At 36.2% G+C, this 18,571-nt stretch overlaps 1 protein-coding gene across 1 annotated transcript in view; it reads right to left on the bottom strand.

Moving 5' to 3' along the window:
- LOC134799859 (cholesterol transporter ABCA5-like) overlaps positions 1-18,571 on the bottom strand; it is a 76,916-nt gene that overhangs the window by 30,303 nt on the left and 28,042 nt on the right. The window contains exons 2-4 of the mRNA XM_063772260.1: positions 6,628-6,790; positions 6,145-6,324; positions 5,592-5,764 (exon numbers count right to left, since the gene is read on the bottom strand). Of these exons, the coding sequence (XP_063628330.1) occupies positions 5,592-5,764; positions 6,145-6,324; positions 6,628-6,790 (516 nt within the window). The remainder of the gene's footprint in view (positions 1-5,591; positions 5,765-6,144; positions 6,325-6,627; positions 6,791-18,571) is intronic.

The following is an 18,571-nucleotide window of genomic DNA, read 5'->3' on the forward strand; positions in this document are numbered from 1 at the left end:
TATATTATTTGAAGCATTTTTAGTACTTCGATGCGTATACTATACTTAAATAACAGAAATAACGCTTTACATACTACGAAACTTGTTAATTATGATGTATAAATATGGTTTAAGGCTGAGAAATATTGCAGTCACAAAGTAGTTGCAATGTTTCGACTTTGTGTCGACTCTGTGTTGACACATGACACGCGCTGTCAAAAGTAATAACAAAGTTACTGGTATGTTACTGGATTTTCAAAATGGCTCCTTGTGTTGATTTGTTTTCAGATATTCTCAAAGTGTAAAAATGCCGTGGTCAGAGATGGGCATTAATCGATTAACTGTTTATTCGACTAATTAATGGAATAAAAAAATTTAATTCTCAAATTTTAATCGCGATTAGTTTAGTCGACCTAACATAGATTGAAATTGAATTAATCTGAATATTAATCGAATAAATTATCGATTAAATCTCGATTGAAAGTTGACAGGGGGCCATTTTTGTACGTAAAAATAATAGAAATGTCTTGCATGCAGATGGTAGCAAAACACTTTGTCATAAAAGTCGAGATGGGTGTCGATATATAGGTTTTAGGGAGTGCCGATTTCGAAAATAATGACCATTTTGGAATCCGAAATGGCGGCCATGCACTGTGTCATGAAAGTCGTCATGGATGTCGTTTTATACGTTTTAGGGGGCCCCAATTTTGAAAATGATGACCATTTTGGAATCCAAAATGGCGGCCATGCACTATGCCATAAAAGTCGTCATGGGTGTCGTTTTATAGGTTTTAGGGGGCGCAGATTTCGAAAATGATAACCATTTTGGATTCCAAGATGGCGGCCATGCACTATGTCATAAAAGTCGTCATGGATGTCGTTTTATAGGTTTTAGTGGGCCCCGATTTAGAAAATGATGACCATTTTGGAATCCAAAATGGCGGCCATGCACTATGTCATAAAAGTCGTCATGGGTGTCGTTTTATAGGTTTTGGGGGGCGCAGATTTAGAAAATGATAACCATTTTGGATTCCAAAATGGCGGCCATGCACTATGTCATAAAAGTCGTCATGGGTGTCGTTTTATAGGTTTTAGGGGGCGCAGATTTCGAAAATGATGACCATTTTGGATTCCAAGATGGCGGCCATGCACTATGTCATAAAAGTCGTCATGTATGTCGTTTTATAGGTTTTAGGGGGCCCCGCTTTCGAAAATGATGACCATTTTGGAATCCAAAATGGCGGCCATGCACTATGTCATAAAAGTCGTCATGGGTGTCGTTTTATAGGTTTTGGGGGGCGCAGATTTCGAAAATGATAACATTTTCAATTTAAAAATGGCGGCAATGCACTATGTCATAAAAGTCGTCATGGATATCGTTTTATAGGTTTTAGGGGGCGCAGATTTCGAAAATGATGACTATTTTGGATTCCAAGATGGCGGCCATGCACTATGTCATAAAAGTCGTCATGGATGTCGTTTTATAGGTTTTAGGGGGCGCAGATTTCGAAAATGATGACTATTTTGGATTCCACTTTTATGACAAAATACGTAGCCGCCATCTTGGATTATAAAATGATCATCGTTTTCGAATTCTGCACTCCCTAAAACCTATAAATCGACATCCGTGACGACGCAAGTTATCTTTATTTTCAGATCTAACAAATTGCTACAGAATACAAAGGACAAAAAAGAAGCGAGGAGGTAATGAAACAAGCAAAAATACAGATGATTCCTCGACGCAATTGGGTGATTCTTAAATTGTGTCCAGATTTTTTTTTGTCATAAATGTTTATATTTTTCACATATTACTCTCACAAGTTCCGTGACATTTCGACCTTGTAATTATTTAAGTAAATGTTTTTGTTTATCTATGAGGATCTCACTAGAATAGTATAATCAAGGTATGTTTATATTTGATGAATGAAATAGTAACGCAAAAAAAAATATATATTTGTGTCTTATATTCCTGCCGAAGACTTTTATTTTACCTTTTCCTTCTAGGCTTCTACACAAGTTTGGCCAAGTAATAAGAATTTAGGGCTCTCAATTTTATTTTGACTTCTACAACAGTAAAGCTACGAGGCCATGTTTTGGTATCGTTTTCGTATAAATTCGCAGTACCAAATTTAGTTAAGGTATCACATTGACACCATTCCGAAGTAAAAACATATAAACTTATTAAAATACTTTCTTTTAAACTCCTCTTCACGCTTAAACTGCTGAACAGTTTTAATTTAAATTTGGTACACATATATTTTGAGTCCCGAGACAGGATATAATAAGTTATCTCAAAAATCATCCTTTAAAGGTGTGAAATGAGGTGTAGGGGGGAATTCAGAATTTACTTCTTGAAGTTAATACTGTTTAAGTTTAGGTTTGAAGTCATGTTTTTTCATCATTTTTAACTAAATCAAAGATGTAGACCATCCCAAATTTCATATAAATCGGTTCAGCGGTTATTGATTTCCCGTACAAATTTCCACGCCACTTTTCACACCTTCAAAAGATGTATTTGGTTATAACATCTATCCTTTGTCCTGTTCCGGGACGCAAACTATTTCTATACCAAATTTCAACGAAATCGGTTCAGCGGTTAAGCGTCAAGAAGAGTTTCAAAAAAACCGGCCAAGTGCGAGTCGGACTCGCGTATTAAGGGTTCCGTACATTAAGTCCGACTCGCGCTTGACTGCACATTTCTAATAGGTTTTCCTGTCATCTATAGGTAAAGAACTATTTTGTGTATTCAGACGGACATACATACAGACGCACGAGTGATCCTATAAGGGTTCCGTTTTTTCCTTTTGAGGTACGGAACCCTAAAAAGATTTATTTTTATTTTGTGGAATGGTGTCAATGTGATATCTTAAATGGATTCAGCACCCCAGATTTATACGAAAACGATACCAAACACGGCCTAGCACCTTCACTGATATAGATATATCAAGATAAAATTGAGAGCCCTAAATAAACTTTCAAGAGCGGATATCTCAAAAACTATTCAACATATCGAAAAAAATTACTGAATAAACTTGTAACAAATTAAATTAACTTTCATTTTGTATAAGTGGCCATGTCGCTGAGATGCATAGTTTCCGAGATATAATCGAAAAACGGGAAAATGGGACCTTCAAAGCCCCCTCTCTCCCCCCCGCTCAAGGGCTACGACCGGGGACTTTTGATATGTTCACCTCCTAACGGTTACATATCAGAATACCGAAAACTGATTTACCTAATGTTGAATCACCTATGCTTGATTCACCTATTTTTAAATTACCTATCGATCATTTTACCTAAACATTGACTGACCTAAGTTTATAATACCTAAGCTCAAATAACCTAATTGACGAAACACCTAATGCACGATATACCTAATGCACGTTTTACCTACTGCACGTTTCACCTAAAGCTATTATACCTAATGCACGAATCACCTATAGCTGATATACCTAATGGACGATACACCTAAAGCTGATATACCTAATGAACGATGTACCTAAACTTGATTTACCTAATGGACGAAATACCTAAAACTGTTAAACCTATCGCACGAAATACCTAAAGTTGATATACTTCCTGAACGAATTACCTAATTTCGATATGCCTAATGCACGGAATACCTAAAGTCTATATACCTAGTACAAAATTCATATCATTTTGCCGAATGATCAAGTGGCAACTCCACCCAATAAATCGTATGATTTCCCAACCTTACAGTAGAAACTGTTTGTTTGGATAACAATTTAAAAATACACTTTTTGAAACGCTACTTTTTAGGTAGTAGAATGATTTCGTTAGTCTAATACAAAATTAGTTATGTTATCTTATCTTATCAAAAACTAAAGTTAACATCATGACGATGAATAAAAGTCGGTTTTGGCACTGTTTGGTCGTAGTTAACCTAACACGCTCCTCCTCGCTTTGCTCGTCATCGCACCTATCTCGACTTCTTGTATGTCCTAATAATATTCTACTAAACAATAATTATATTTTTGATTTTAGGTACATATTTCGTTCATTAAGTGCATCGACTTCAGGTATTTCGTGCATTAGGTGTATCAAATTTAGGTATTTCGTTCATTAGGTATGTTAACTTTAGGTAATGCGATCATTAGGTATACCGACTTTAGGTAATTCGTGCAGTAGGTATGTTAACTTTAGGCAATTCGATCATTAGGTATACCGAGTTTAGGTATTTCGTGCATTAGGTATACCAACATTAGGTGTTTCGTGTATTAGGTATATTAGCTTTAGGTATTTCGAGTATTAGGTGTTTCAACTTTAGGTAAATCGAGCATAGGTATTCTGAGCTTAGGTAAACCAATTGTAGGTGAAACGTGCAATAGGTAATTCATTCATTAGGTGTTATGAGCTTAGGTTAACTGATCAATAGGTATTTAAAAAAATAGGTGAAACGAGCATAGGTGATTCAACATTAGGTAAATAGATTTTCGGTATTCTGATATGTAACCCTCCTAACTTGTCAAACCGAGTTACGGAGTCAAAAATTGTGTTCCGAGCATTTCCCTCTACAACTTTTGGAGCATTCGTTGCCTGACCTAAGTAGCTTATTGAATTTCTTTAAAAACTTTTCTGTAAAAGGTTGACGGGTGTTGGGTGTTTATATGGTTTCGGTCGATTATTATCATTTGCATTGCCCATGATGACTTACTAGAATTACGAGCACACGAGACACTAATAGTAGTTTGACAAACCTTGGTTTTCAAGAGGTATTTCATATTGACATTTGCTGTCACAAATTTGCTGTCAGATTTAGTCGCAAACCGCACGCAAAGTGCACACAAATGTGTCGACACCTTGTTACGGAAAAGTGTAGACACGGCGACGACACTTTGTTTCGAAACAATTCTAGACACATTGTGTGGACTCTGTTACGACACATCTGACATTTAGTTACCACTTTGTGATTCTGCGACTGGAATGGTTATATGGGATGGTAGGCGTCGTTCAGCTCGGTGAGCTCGGTAGTGTTATTATATCTCACGGTGAGAGATTCTCACCTAAGGTTCTGACAGCATCTTAAGCTAGCAGTCGGTATAATATGGAAGTAAAAATCAGAGGGTCTCGGACGAAGTCATAGATGTGAGAAAGGGATTTTTTTCAGTAGTGAAGGTGTTTACCTTAGTGGTTCGGATCCGAATGGAATATGGTTACGATGGGCAACCTACATACCCTAATTGATCATTCCTATACGATGGTATGGTAGTCATCATTCAGCTCGATGGTATTATTATAGCTCACCTAGATGGGTAGTAGCTGCCAGGAATCTAAGAGTAACTCATTAAGCTTTTAAGATGGCAGTATAAGGAAGAGGAAACAATAAGAATGGGTTCTCCGGCGGGGTCAAACAGGAAAGAAGAGATTTTATTGCAGTGGGAGCATTCCATGAAATTGTCAACCGTTTATCCCGTACAAACGCGAATTTTCTGAAGATTTGCAGGTATCAGAGTTTCCTTTTTTATGACAAATGGTCAAAAATATGCACAGAAAAATAATCGCCTGCTTTAAATGCCGAAAAAAAAGTCGTACGGGTACGTCGTAAGTTGTACGGGACAGTCCGTGGAATGCTCCAGTAAAGGGTTACGTCTTACCTAAGTGGTTCCCCGAAGCTAGTCGGATCCGTATGGAATATAACGGCAATGGGGAAGTTCTTGGCGTCGCTGTGGTAGGCGTCGTTCAGCTCGGTGGTGTTGTTGTAGCGCACCCAGCGGATTGGCTGCTGATGGGACTCCAATAGCATCTCGTTCAGTTCTTCGAGGAAAGGCTGCCGCAGGAAGATGATTAGAATTATTTGTAAACGATTTCGAACTGTTAGAGGATTTGGTTGGGTACATCTAATAATCAGTGACAGATTAGTATAGTTTAGTTTATATATTTTTTTTTAATATTCCATAAATACATATATTTAGCAAGAAACTAAAAAACACACGACTTATTTTCAATCTTTAATACATCAAATAAATAAAATATTATTTATTTTATTTTTATGAAATATTTATCCATTTTAACCTCTGGTTTCATACTGTGTTTCATCGATCTATCACCGTGTACCATCGCATCGTCTACATAAAAACTGACAAAACAATGATTCAACGAAGTAAGATTTACTAATAATCGATCAAATGTATTGCTATTTGTACTCACCACAGTCCCGTTATCATTCAACCAATCGGCAACAACAGCGACGGAGTGGTTTGCCGGGAAAGCGTCATAGTGCACCCGGACCGTCCGACCCGGCTTGGTGACTTCAGGAAAGTTGGGGTTCGGTACCAGCATCTTCAGGAATATTAGGACGCCCAGCGAGTATAGCGGCACTAGCACCTCCTGTGAAAGAAGATATGACAATCAAAATTAATGGAGGTAAGATTCTCTAACATACATAGTAAATCGTGATTTCATTGTTGAAAGTATTATATACTTACAGTTAAGATCTTGTTGGTGATTCTTTAGTAGCAGGTTTCAGACGATACATAATAATTTTCTTACTATATAAGAATGGCATCATCGTTACCTGGATCGTATCTCTAAATTAACAATGGATGGGCGGTTACAATTTGGTGCCGTAACCAGGATTCTTAAGAATCGTACCCTTGAGGCGAATTAATCATGTTTTAACCCATTACTCACAGCCAAGGTCTTCCTCGTGTCCCTCTTCTTGAGCAGCAGGTTGCGCACGGTGGTGGCCCAGAGCTGCGGCCAGAAGCGCGCGGGCGGCCGCGAGCCCATTGTCCCGCGCAGCCGGCTGCCCGCCGCCACGCAGTCGGGCGTGCCAGCGCCTTTTTCGCATTTTCTGTAACAAGAAGTGTTTCCGTCATTGTCATGATCAGTGACATTTCAGACTAACTATTCTCATAAGTACTAACATAGAGTTAGACCAAGATAGCTCTGCAACAATTTTGACAGCACAAAATGTGCAAGTGTTATTGATACGTCATAATTTTATAGATAGAGAAAAGATCTCGTGGCCGCTCCCCAACACGATGGATAGACCTCATTAAGTCCATCACAGGAAATTCAGTCAACGATTGCTCCCACTCCACCAAAAACAGAGCCACATGGCGACGGATCGCAAGAGCTGCGGTGGCGCAGAAATCGACCGTGACATGACCACGACCACTCTGTCAAGAGTGCACGACTAAGAAGAAAGAATTTTATAGAAGTTTAACGTTTAAACACTTGTACAGTCTGAGCTATCAAAATCGCTGCACTTATCTTGGCCTAATCTAACACTGTCCTGTAAAGGTTACAATACAATACAAATCCTCTATATTGCATAACCTCAAAATAAATTTACAAGGAAACCCACACATATAATATATAAAGACAAATGTAAACAATATGCATAAAGCTGCATAAGAGCTACCAAAAACCTTTGGGCTAGGTTTTGAGATTAGTATTTTTAATAAATTTAAAAGGTTATAGGTCTTTTGAATTATTCTTACTCTCTCCTCAGAAGCCCAGAACTTCGTTATTTTTAATCCGATTTGGAGCATTATTATTAAAGGAGAAACTTTTAAATTAATCTCGTATACGAAATTACAGCTATAGGTCGATCTTTCGATTAGACTAATCTTCTTAAAAGGGCAAAAGGGGTGAGATTGAACAAAGTAATTTTAGTAATTCATTTGCAAAGGGTGAATATAGGGGAAGAAAATTAGGTAAGGTACTTACATTAATGTAATTCCGAATACTTAAGATATAATGCGATTAAATAATGGATAATAATTTAATAATTTTGTTTTTAGTCGGAAATTAAATGGATATTATATTCGAAATTATCCGTATACACCATAGATTTTGTACGAAAAACATGTACCTATAAAGTTTTCTTAGGCAACATTTTCCCTTAAAGGATGACTCACGTTAGACCGGGCCGTGTCCCGGCCGGAGCTTCCGGCGCATCGTTTTCTATGGAAAGCATTACGTGATCGCCTGTCATGTCATAGAAAAGTAAGCACCGGAGGCGGAGGCTCCGGCCCGGATACGACCCGGTCTAACGTGAGTCATCCTTTACCCTTTAGTTTTGAATCATCATCAACCTTTTAATTTCAGGTTTTCTCAGAAAATGGTAGATTACCATTTGGAAGTTTGGCGAAATATTAAGGTCGTCTCTGATCGTTCTAAGACAGAACCGGTCTCATTGAGTCATTTTCGCTAAAATAAAAAATCTAAATAAGTACTTCTCGCCATTCTCAAACTTGCTTTTTAGGGTTCCGTACCCAAAGGGTAAAAACGAGACCCTATTACTAAGACTCCTCTGTCCGTCCATCTCTCCGTCCGTCCGTCTGTGTCTGTCACCAGGCTGTATCGAGTCCGACTTGCACTTGTCCGGTTTTTTTACACTATTGCTGGAAATGTCACTGACAATTTCCCCATTGCGTGCAATAACGGTAACCCAGTAATTTAACGCATACATGCAGTTTAACTTTACCTTTAATGCGTGTGTTTTTGAACCCTACCTTTATTGAAGTTAGATTATTAGGGCGCCCTAATGAGTGAGCCCCCCTGGCGCCGCTGTCATGCATTTTAACTGGGGCTATATTCTCGCACGGTGAGAATGTTATTGAAATTAGATTGATCATTTTTACATTTAGATTTTGTGTTTTATAGGTTATTTTTATTTCTTAATAGATATATCAGTACTGTTTCTAATTGGCATTGTACATTGGAAATTCATTGAATAAGAAAAGAGAGTTTTTACTTTCAATCGTAAGTAGCGTGACTTACATTTTACATTTAGTAAAATATTTTGTGAGATACTTAACGCTTAAAAATTGACTTGATGACGTTTTTTTAAATTATGGTAAAATAAAAGATATAAAACAAGGTCTCATGTTTTACATAGCTCTGTAACCAGCCAGTAGTTTGAAATTTAACAAAAACCAAATTTTAAAAACGCCAATTTCTTACTTTGATGTTGCTCAGGTACCTAATGTTAGAAACATGTATTAGTAGCTATGAATGTTGTATGCCAAGCTAACTATTAAGTAGTTACGGGGAAGTAGCCTTGAAAATACTAAGTTCCAATAGTTCCCGGTATTATATGACACACGTGAACGTTTATACCAGATACTTTGGGAACTCGTTACCACGAATACCTGTAGTTTCGAACTTTATGATACGTTTCCGCGCTTGAACTGAAGGCCGTTCTCATGTGAGGGCCATCACAGGCATATCGGAATTTGAGAGCCAGTTAGGTTACTTATTTTACAGTACATCTGGTGCTCCATTACGACACACTGTGCTATAATAAGCACATTACGTAACTACGTTTAAAGGGTACATATGTACTGTAAAACATTGTACGATTAACGTTCGAATAGGTAATTCGCCACTCGTTGCGAATTACCTATTTTTCGGACTTGTATCGTAAATAGCTAGTACTAACACTACGAACTAGTCGCATCAGCTATCTCTTTACGAAACTAAAACTCTTTACAAAGAGAGGATTGTTTGAAATTCACCATCTTCTAACAATAAGTAGATCCGTAGACAAAATCACGCGCGGAGGCTAGAATAAAATATTTTTTTTTTCTGAGTACTTACTATTTACTTAAGGCAAGTATAATCGTCCGAAGTTATAAAATGGTTGAATATTAATAAATCCTTAGGTATATGGCAGAATAGAGTCCCTGTCATACAATATGCACCGCGCCCTCAGGGCAGCACTTCCGGAGGGGCCAAGGTGCCATGGGGAAGGTATAACCTGCTTTATAGGGTATAACGATCGATTTGATTTGTAATATTACTTAACTTAATATACAACTGACTTTGAGCAATTTGAAGGTATTCATTTAATGGGTCAAACAGATCTCTGTGTTATGTCTTTTCTGTAGACATACACAAGAGGTAACAGAAACATGTACAGTTCGCGCGAACACACTAGTTTTCTCTCCTGTGGGCAATAGTTAACAGCTTGTGGGCATGTAAGTAATGATTTTATCATAGTCCTCTAAATAAAAAAGGACCTTTTCGCGTGGATAAGGGTTAAATAAGAAAATTAACCTTTATAGCCCTTAACTCTTGTGTATGTCTACAGGAAAGACATAACACAGTGATCTGTTTGACCCTAATAGCCGTTTAATAGTTATTTTCACCACACCAGCTCGGAAAGGCTTACTTTGCACTTCAAAAACTGATAGCAAAGTTGCATTTTATTCACATGTGAGGCAAAGTAATCAAATGCAAATTTTTGAGTTGATTTCTTATGTTTGGTGGTAGAATTGACTTTTAAATGATGATTTTGGATGATCAATATTTAATACATAATGATTATCAAAGAAGGTTAAATAATTTCAAATGAACACTTTCCTCTTATAGTAGATTATTTAGTTTATTTTATTTTATTCGGGATGCTTACTGCCTAATATAATAGGTTAATAATAATACTTATCTACTAGATGCAAATTACAAGCTTCCACAAATACATAATGCTAAATTACATAAATATAAAGGTCTCGAAATAGCAGAATATTACACTTTATAGCTAGGTTATTAAAGAGTAACCTCAATTATACTGTAAAAAGTAGACATTCGAACTATGGAAAAGTTCCGTCTTTAGAAACTATAGAAACAGTTCATTTCAATACGTTATGAAACATCAAATTCCAATGAAGTTTCTTTTTCATCTCTGAATCATAAAGGAAGTGAGCGATGAGAGAAATACTCGCGTTCCTGGAATTGTGGAAGTTGGCAAAGTATTATAGAGCAGTCAGGGCGTTGGAATTCTGTTCACTCTGTTCAGGGCATTTACCTACGGACTGATTCGAAGTTTAAGATTTTTTAAACAAAAAGGTCACTTTTGACAATGACATAAATAAATAAATAAATATTATAGGACATTTTTAATAATTCACATACATACATACATACATACATACATGATTTTACATATCAGATCCATTATTATTATTCCGACTTTTTACTGTAAGTATTAATGAGTTACTCTTGCTTCTTGTTGTATGTATCCTACCTTAGGCTTATGCTTGTATGTACCTATTGTATACCAATTTTAAGTTAGGTCTGACATATGTATCTTGTATGACTGTATGTGTTCTGAATAAAAAATATATATATATATATAAATTGCTAAAGATACGATATATATACATATATACAGTGAAACCTGGATAAGTGAGACTTCAAGGGACGCGCAGATTTGTCTCACTTAAAGAGGTATTCCACTTACCCAGGCTCTCAGTTAGCCAGGTACAAATAATTTTTTGTCTCATTTACAGAGGGTCCCATTAATAGAGGTGAGAATAGAGGATATTTCAGTTATAGAGGTGGTTAATAAGGTATTTTGTAATTATCTTTCAAAATAAATAAGGTAAAATAATCCTTGTCCCTAAATATTTTTTAAGTCTGTTAATTGTTTCTGTAAATTTATTTTGAATGATTCAATTTATTTTCAAATGATAGATTTTTTCAATTCAATTTGATACAGACTTCATTGCCTCTTAGAAAATTATTAAATGAAAATGTGTTTATTCGTGTTACTTATCAAGATTTCAGCTTTCGTTTCGATAGTTTTAACTACATAAAGTAACTAAACGAAACTTGAAGTCGTTTAGACATAATTAAGCAAATGCGGAATTTGTGGATAGACTAAGAGTTAGTAAGAATACGGAAATAGATCAATAAAGTCCAAGTTAGAGAGGTCGTAGACTGACTTTATCTCAGATACAGAGGTCAATTCCTATAAAATAAAAAAAAAAAACAATTAAGAAAATGTAATCTTATAAATATAGTCTCAGTAAAAGAGGTAAAATACACTCTCTGTCTCAATTATAGAGGTAAATCTGACCATAAAATCACAACAACTAATCCCAGTTATAGAGGTTTGTTTTATCTCACTAACAGAGGTAATTCAGTGCTAAAGTGTCGGGACTGCACCATGAGTCCCAGCTATAGAGGTTTCTCACTTATCCAGGTCCCACTTAACCAGGTTTCACTGTATATATATATACATATATATATATATATATATATATATATATATATATATATATATACGAGTTCCCAAAGTATCTGGTATAAACGTTCACGTGTGTCATATAATACCGGGAACTGTTGGAACTTAGTATTTTCAAGGCTACTTCCCCGTAACTACTTAATAGTTAGCTTGGCATACAACATTCATAGCTACTAATACATGTTTCTAACATTAGGTGCCTGAGCAACATCAAAGTAAGAAATTGGCGTTTTTAAAATTTGGTTTTTGTTAAATTTGAAACTACTGCTACATACATACATACATGATTTTACATATCAGATCCATTATTATTATTCCGACTTTTTACTGTAAGTATTAATGAGTTACTCTTGCTTCTTGTTGTATGTATCCTACCTTAGGCTTATGCTTGTATGTACCTATTGTATACCAATTTTAAGTTAGGTCTGACATATGTATCTTGTATGACTGTATGTGTTCTGAATAAAAAATATATATATATATATATATAAATTGCTAAAGATACGATATATATACATATATATATATATATATATATATATATATATATATATATATATACATATATATATATATATATATATATATATATATATATATATATATCGTATCTTTAGCTATTTTTTTACGTATCTTAAAGTTCGAATCTGGCCGCTAAAGCCCGATTCAGATTTACCAACTTGTTATGGTTTTGACACGACCTTTAAATTACTAGAAAAAATATGTTATAATTACATTTAAAGAATCTAACCTCGTACAAAATGGCTTCGCTCCATTCGCCCTGAATAGCCTTAAGAGCGTACCTACTCCCATCCCATCCCATCTTAAAATTCCGGCAACGCACTCCCAACCCCTGTGATGTTACAGGTGTCCAGAAGCGACGGTAATCGCTTAGCATCAGGCTATTCGTCTGCACGTTTACCTCCTCCTCATTAAAAAAAACTTACCCGGCGACGGTTGAAACTTGATTGTCCGAATTTCAGTGATAAAATTTGCTGTATGGCCCCCCATACCGCATGCTGTATTTCGGGGGCGAAAAATCGATCTAGCTATTTTCTCTGGGAAAACGTGAATTTTTGAGTTTTTATATGTTTTCCGAGCAAAGCACGGTCTTCCAGATATTTACTCTAATGTGGGAATGGGGTTAACAATAGACTATCGTCTACGTTACTCATATTAAGTCGGCCAAGCCAAACACACAGCGTCGTTAAACTCGTCGGCATTTCATGAGCTACAAAAAACGGGGCATAAAAGAAACAAATGACCAATATTTACTGTCCGTTGTACTTTGACATGAATATTTCGGCTGCAATCGTGTTTCGTTTCGATTTTCATTTAATATTCATTTGTAAAGTCTCGGATTTTATATTTTGTAGGTACTCTACTCTCTCACTTTCTTCCTGTTCAATATTCTGTAGTTATAATATAATATCCGTTTTCTGTAGCTATTTAGTATAAAAATATTTTGAAAATTCTATCGAAATTTGAAATATCGATTGGCGTGATAGAGATCAGTGCCATGTTCAGGAGTAAATGTTAGTTTAATTAGTCCTTGGACTTGACGCTTTAACTAAACAGTCCCGTATTTCATTTGTTTTCATTAAAACACCGTCACCGTTTTCTATCAACGCGATCGTAATATCCGAGGTGAAGGCCACAAAAACGTCAATTTTTGGCGTGATTCCATTTCCCTATACTGTCTTCATTAGAATAAGAGCATAAAAACATTATTTCTGTCGTTACCAAGCAGAAAGTCCCACTTTGTGGCTTGCCGTAAGGACGCTTTGGCAGGTTATTCGTATAAAGATACAAGCAAATCTCGTCCTTATTGTAAACGACAAAGAAAGAACTTTGACTAGACTTTGATACATTTAAATAAGCTGATAAGACGTTTTTGAATTGGTTATGTCATCTGTGTTTTACTGGAAGAAGGGCTTATGGGCCGTGAAATTTCTATGGTTTTATATTGTTTTGGAATAAAAATGTTTCTGTCGTAAATCTGGCACGCAACAGCTGACCAGAAATGTCTTCACGATGACGATGTTTGATGATATATAGCAATGTTCAGGCCCTTTAGCACATCTAAATATTTATTTGTAATAGTGTACAAACAGCAACACTCCTAACTGTACATCGGTGGACCTTATTACAAAAGGCATAAGGTCCACCTATGTACAGTTAACAGTGTGGGCGATGGTACGACAAAGAAGAAGAAGACACTCATCTTCGTGGCTAGTGACTTGACATATAGTGGGTCTAGTCGCAGAAAAACTGTTCATCAAATCTAACATTCAGCTCATAGGTAGTCTACGAAATCTAAGAATTCTTTATTTCTTTACAATTGACATACTTTCCAATTCCATGAGTTTAAATTCCGAAGAGCCTAAGATAAAGCTCACCAGAGTAGTCATTGACATATGTAACCCCAAAATACGCTGCAATCCTATTTTGACTCACGGTGCGACATTCAAATAAGGACCTATTGGATTTCCATTGTTCAATGCAGCTCATTAGTACCAGTTAGCTGTCATTAATCTGTCAATCATATTGGTATGGACTGATTGCGTTGGAGACGTGACTGGTTTGATTGATTGGCTATTTTACGTGCAAGCACATGATGCGGTTTAAAGAACAACAGATTGTACTCTAACAGAAAAGTACAAAAATATGGAAAGGTTGACGGTGATAGTAGGAATAACTTTGCAAGATAGTCTGGCTAATGAAAGTTGAACCTAAAAAACACGGCAGTTTAAAAAAATCTGTAGCAGGTGGCTCTTTGATTACAAGGATTGCATAATTTTTATACTTTTTATGATTTCTAGAATATGAAAATTATAAAAAGTATAAAAATTATGCAATGTATTAAAGCCTCGATTATGCGAGCTGGGTGCATAGCCAACGTGCAATCGTTAACGCTCCGTAGCGAACGAAACGCAGCTGTCACTGTTGCACTACTGGGGAAGAGTGATAGAGATATATGACTACGATACGGAGCGTTAATTACTGGCACGTTGGCTACGCGCCCTGGTATCTTTGCAATAAATTCTCAAATCAATCAACGGATGACGGACATTTTACCACAACTGTCTTTCAGAGATCTTTCTGCATTAATTTAGCTAAAGTTTTTAAAATATATATTTTCTTGGACTAGTTTTCCTTACACCAAACCGCTTTGAACCGGTTATTCCCTCCATTTTGCCCGGGTAACCTACATTCTCTGGGATAAATGCCAACCCCCGCCGCCGGGGAGTCTGGCCTTGCCGCGACATTTTGCCCCGAAAGGACTAAAGTGTAAGCTCTAGTGTAAGATCTAGGCGTTTAGGTCCATAGTCTTTTGAAAAATGTATTTGCTTAGAAGACGTGTTGTAAATTCAGATCGGAACCAGACGGAGCTAAATAGGTTTTTTTCTGTGCCATTTGTCTGTTCACTCTCTCGAAGAAGTACTTAAGAGAAAAGGGAACGAAATCAAGTATCTACTATAGTCTGTATCTTTAGGTATTTAAATAAAAGTAAACAAACAATTTTTACATTTTCGGGTAGTTATAAAATTTATTGGTAGTAGGTAGTAAAAGTTGCTCAGTATAATCCCAAAATCTCCCTGGCAACAGGAATGCAGTCATTTTTAGCCACCGTGTACAATTTCGAAGTTCTTTGTTTTGTTTACATATGGTGCTCGATATAAATTTAAGACCCGTTGCGCACTGTCGACTAGTCTGTGATTTTCTATAGTTTATATGGGCGTGTACGCACTTATACTCTGTATCTTTAGGTACTTAAATAAAAGAAAACAAATAATTTGTATTAACCAACCAAATACAAACACCATGGATCTGTCACTGAACGACATGACTTTAAGCTACATTATTTGATCATGTAATGTTTTCATCTACCCTCAACTGGCTTAAGGAGCCATTTGAGGGTAGATTTTGTTTACTTTTATTTAAATAAGTACCTAAAATACAGAGTATAATAGAAAATATTTTTACGCAATTGTATGTATATTAACCTAACCACAGCTAAATATGCAGCTTAGTTTGATTTTTATACCAGTTAGGAGTATTTTCGTGTTGTTTTCCCATTTATTTCATGGATTTGCGTGGAATTCGTTTTCTGCTCCAAATTATTATGATAACCAAAAAATCGATGAAAGTCCAACATAAAACGGAAACGTAACGAATCGAAAAAAGGATAAAATTATGGAAAAAATTGTGTAAAAATATTTTTCATTATGTCAATATCCAGGAAACAAAATGGAGACTACGGTGTTACTAATTTTCCTCTTTAAAGCAGTTATATCTAGTTACTTATTATTTACAGTCGCACTGAAGAACAATGAAATGCTTAGCAAATATCGCTGGCCCAATATTACAGGGTTCTATGTTACATTTTCAAGATAGTTGAAATTCGACTTAATGTCACTATGACAATGTTCAAATTTCAGTTCGATAAAAGTGAAACATAGAACCCTGTAATATTGGGCCAGCGATATGTCACACTGTTTATGGAAGCTATCACGGATCACCAAGCAAATGTTACAGAAACAATGACAGATGTGAATGCTCGTGAATGAGATTAATGTTGCGGCTCGGTGTACGTTTGCACATAGTAACAAAGTTGTTTACCTAACAGTTTTATAATAACAGTTTTGAATGATTCACGATTAGTTTCACTAGAGGTATATCGACCGGGATATGAACCGTGATTACTTTTTGTATTATTTTCGAGCTCCCGATATTTCGACGCAGGTACATGCATCTTTGTTCACGGGGTATATCGGGAGCTCAAAAACAATACAAAAGGTAATCACGGTTCATATCCCGATCGATATAAGTCTAGTGTAACAGTTTTATATCCAAAATAATATACGGCGATATACTGTACAATCTATGTAGCTCGCACAAGTTTAATTAAAAAATAGTTATTTGTACAACAAGAGATCAAAGTTTGATATTTCTTCGAGTGCTTATATTGAGTCCCGTGCAAGCGAAAGATTCTATAATAGATTCACGAGCGTAGCGAGTGAATCTAATTTAGAATCTTGAGCGTAGTAAGGGATTCAAAAGCGCACGAGATGTAAATAACTTTGATCTCGTGTAGTACACAAAATTTTTCACCCTAAGCAGTGAGAACATAACCTAGAGGGACAGAGATAATAGAACCCAAGTATATCGAACTTGTATTAGACCCCGCATGTTGAAATGACCATAAAGGTCACTTGAATGTCATTTTGCTCACTGAGTGAGACAAAATGACTCAGTGAGCAAAATCGCATTTTGCTCACTGTTTTTAAGAAGCAAAGTACCCTTGTTCGAGCTGCTGAGGTGAAAAAAGTATTCCCACAAATTAAAGCAAAATCCTCCTATTGTGTATTAACGGGTTCAAAATAATAGACCTCCTTAGACCAGTTTTATGTTTTGCTCAGCCCTGGAGGTCAATTTCGAGCTTTTTTCTTACCACGTCGGTGGCAAACAAGCAAACGGCCCGCCTGATGCCGCCTATGGACGCCTGCAACCACATTCTGATGTCACAATGATGTCACTTTGTTATCATTCACTCGTGCGTCTCGTACAAGTAGTACAAGCGAGATGCACAAGTGAATGATATCATTTTATTTTTTTTGATATCGGAATATAAGCTCAAATTGGCCTTGCCTTTTTAAATTCATTCACCGCTGTGATACGCTTTTAGGGCTTTGCCGCAGCCGCATATCCCGCTGTGTCGCCAAAATGCTGCGTAGAGGCGTAACGACAATCTGCCGTATTCGAACTTCAAGATATTCACAAGAGACGACACGTACTAGATCCATTCTAGATACGTTATAGTTTAGATATCAACTAGTTCCCTTTGCAGCGCAATTCGGGCAACCAATGTCACTTTTACGTTAGATAGAGTAAGATATCTATTAGATGTGAATTGGATCTCTAAGTCATATCCTGTGGAAATCGTTCAACAGTATCTCCAGAATCGCGCAAATGTCAAATTTGACAGGTTAGATCTTAAACATATCGTTATCGTATCTTGGTGATGTCTAAAAGATGTCTAATAGATGTCTATTTCAAAATCCGAATCGGGCCCAATGTGTCGTAATTGCCACTGAAAGATTAATATACAATACAATACAATACAAATCCTCTTTATTGCATAACCTCAATAAAACATTTACAGAGAGACATACATATTACATGAAGAAAGAGGCAACAAAAGGCGGTCTCATCGCTAAAGAGCGATCTCTTCCAGACAACCTTTAGGTAGTGGAGAAATGATAATATTAATTAAACTATTTAGGAGGTGCAAAAAAAACTAAATTGGAAACTACATAGTTCTGAAGAAAATACCTATAAATATTAAATCTACAACAATATAACAATATTTATACATACATACTACATACATATTACATATACAGCATACATATATACACATATGATATCCTAATGCTAAATGCTAAAAGTTGTAAATCCAGGCCTTCAGACTTAGACTTAGAAAGCCCTGGAGGCTACAAGTTACGATTTGGGGCAACTTTACGACACCGCTATAGCCTGAAACGTCAAAATGCTAAGGACGAGAAAATGTCTGGGCACAGTCTAAATACCACA

The sequence above is a fragment of the Cydia splendana genome, chromosome 19 (assembly GCF_910591565.1).
Source record: "Cydia splendana chromosome 19, ilCydSple1.2, whole genome shotgun sequence".
In the NCBI taxonomy this organism is placed as follows: Eukaryota; Metazoa; Arthropoda; class Insecta; order Lepidoptera; family Tortricidae; genus Cydia; species Cydia splendana.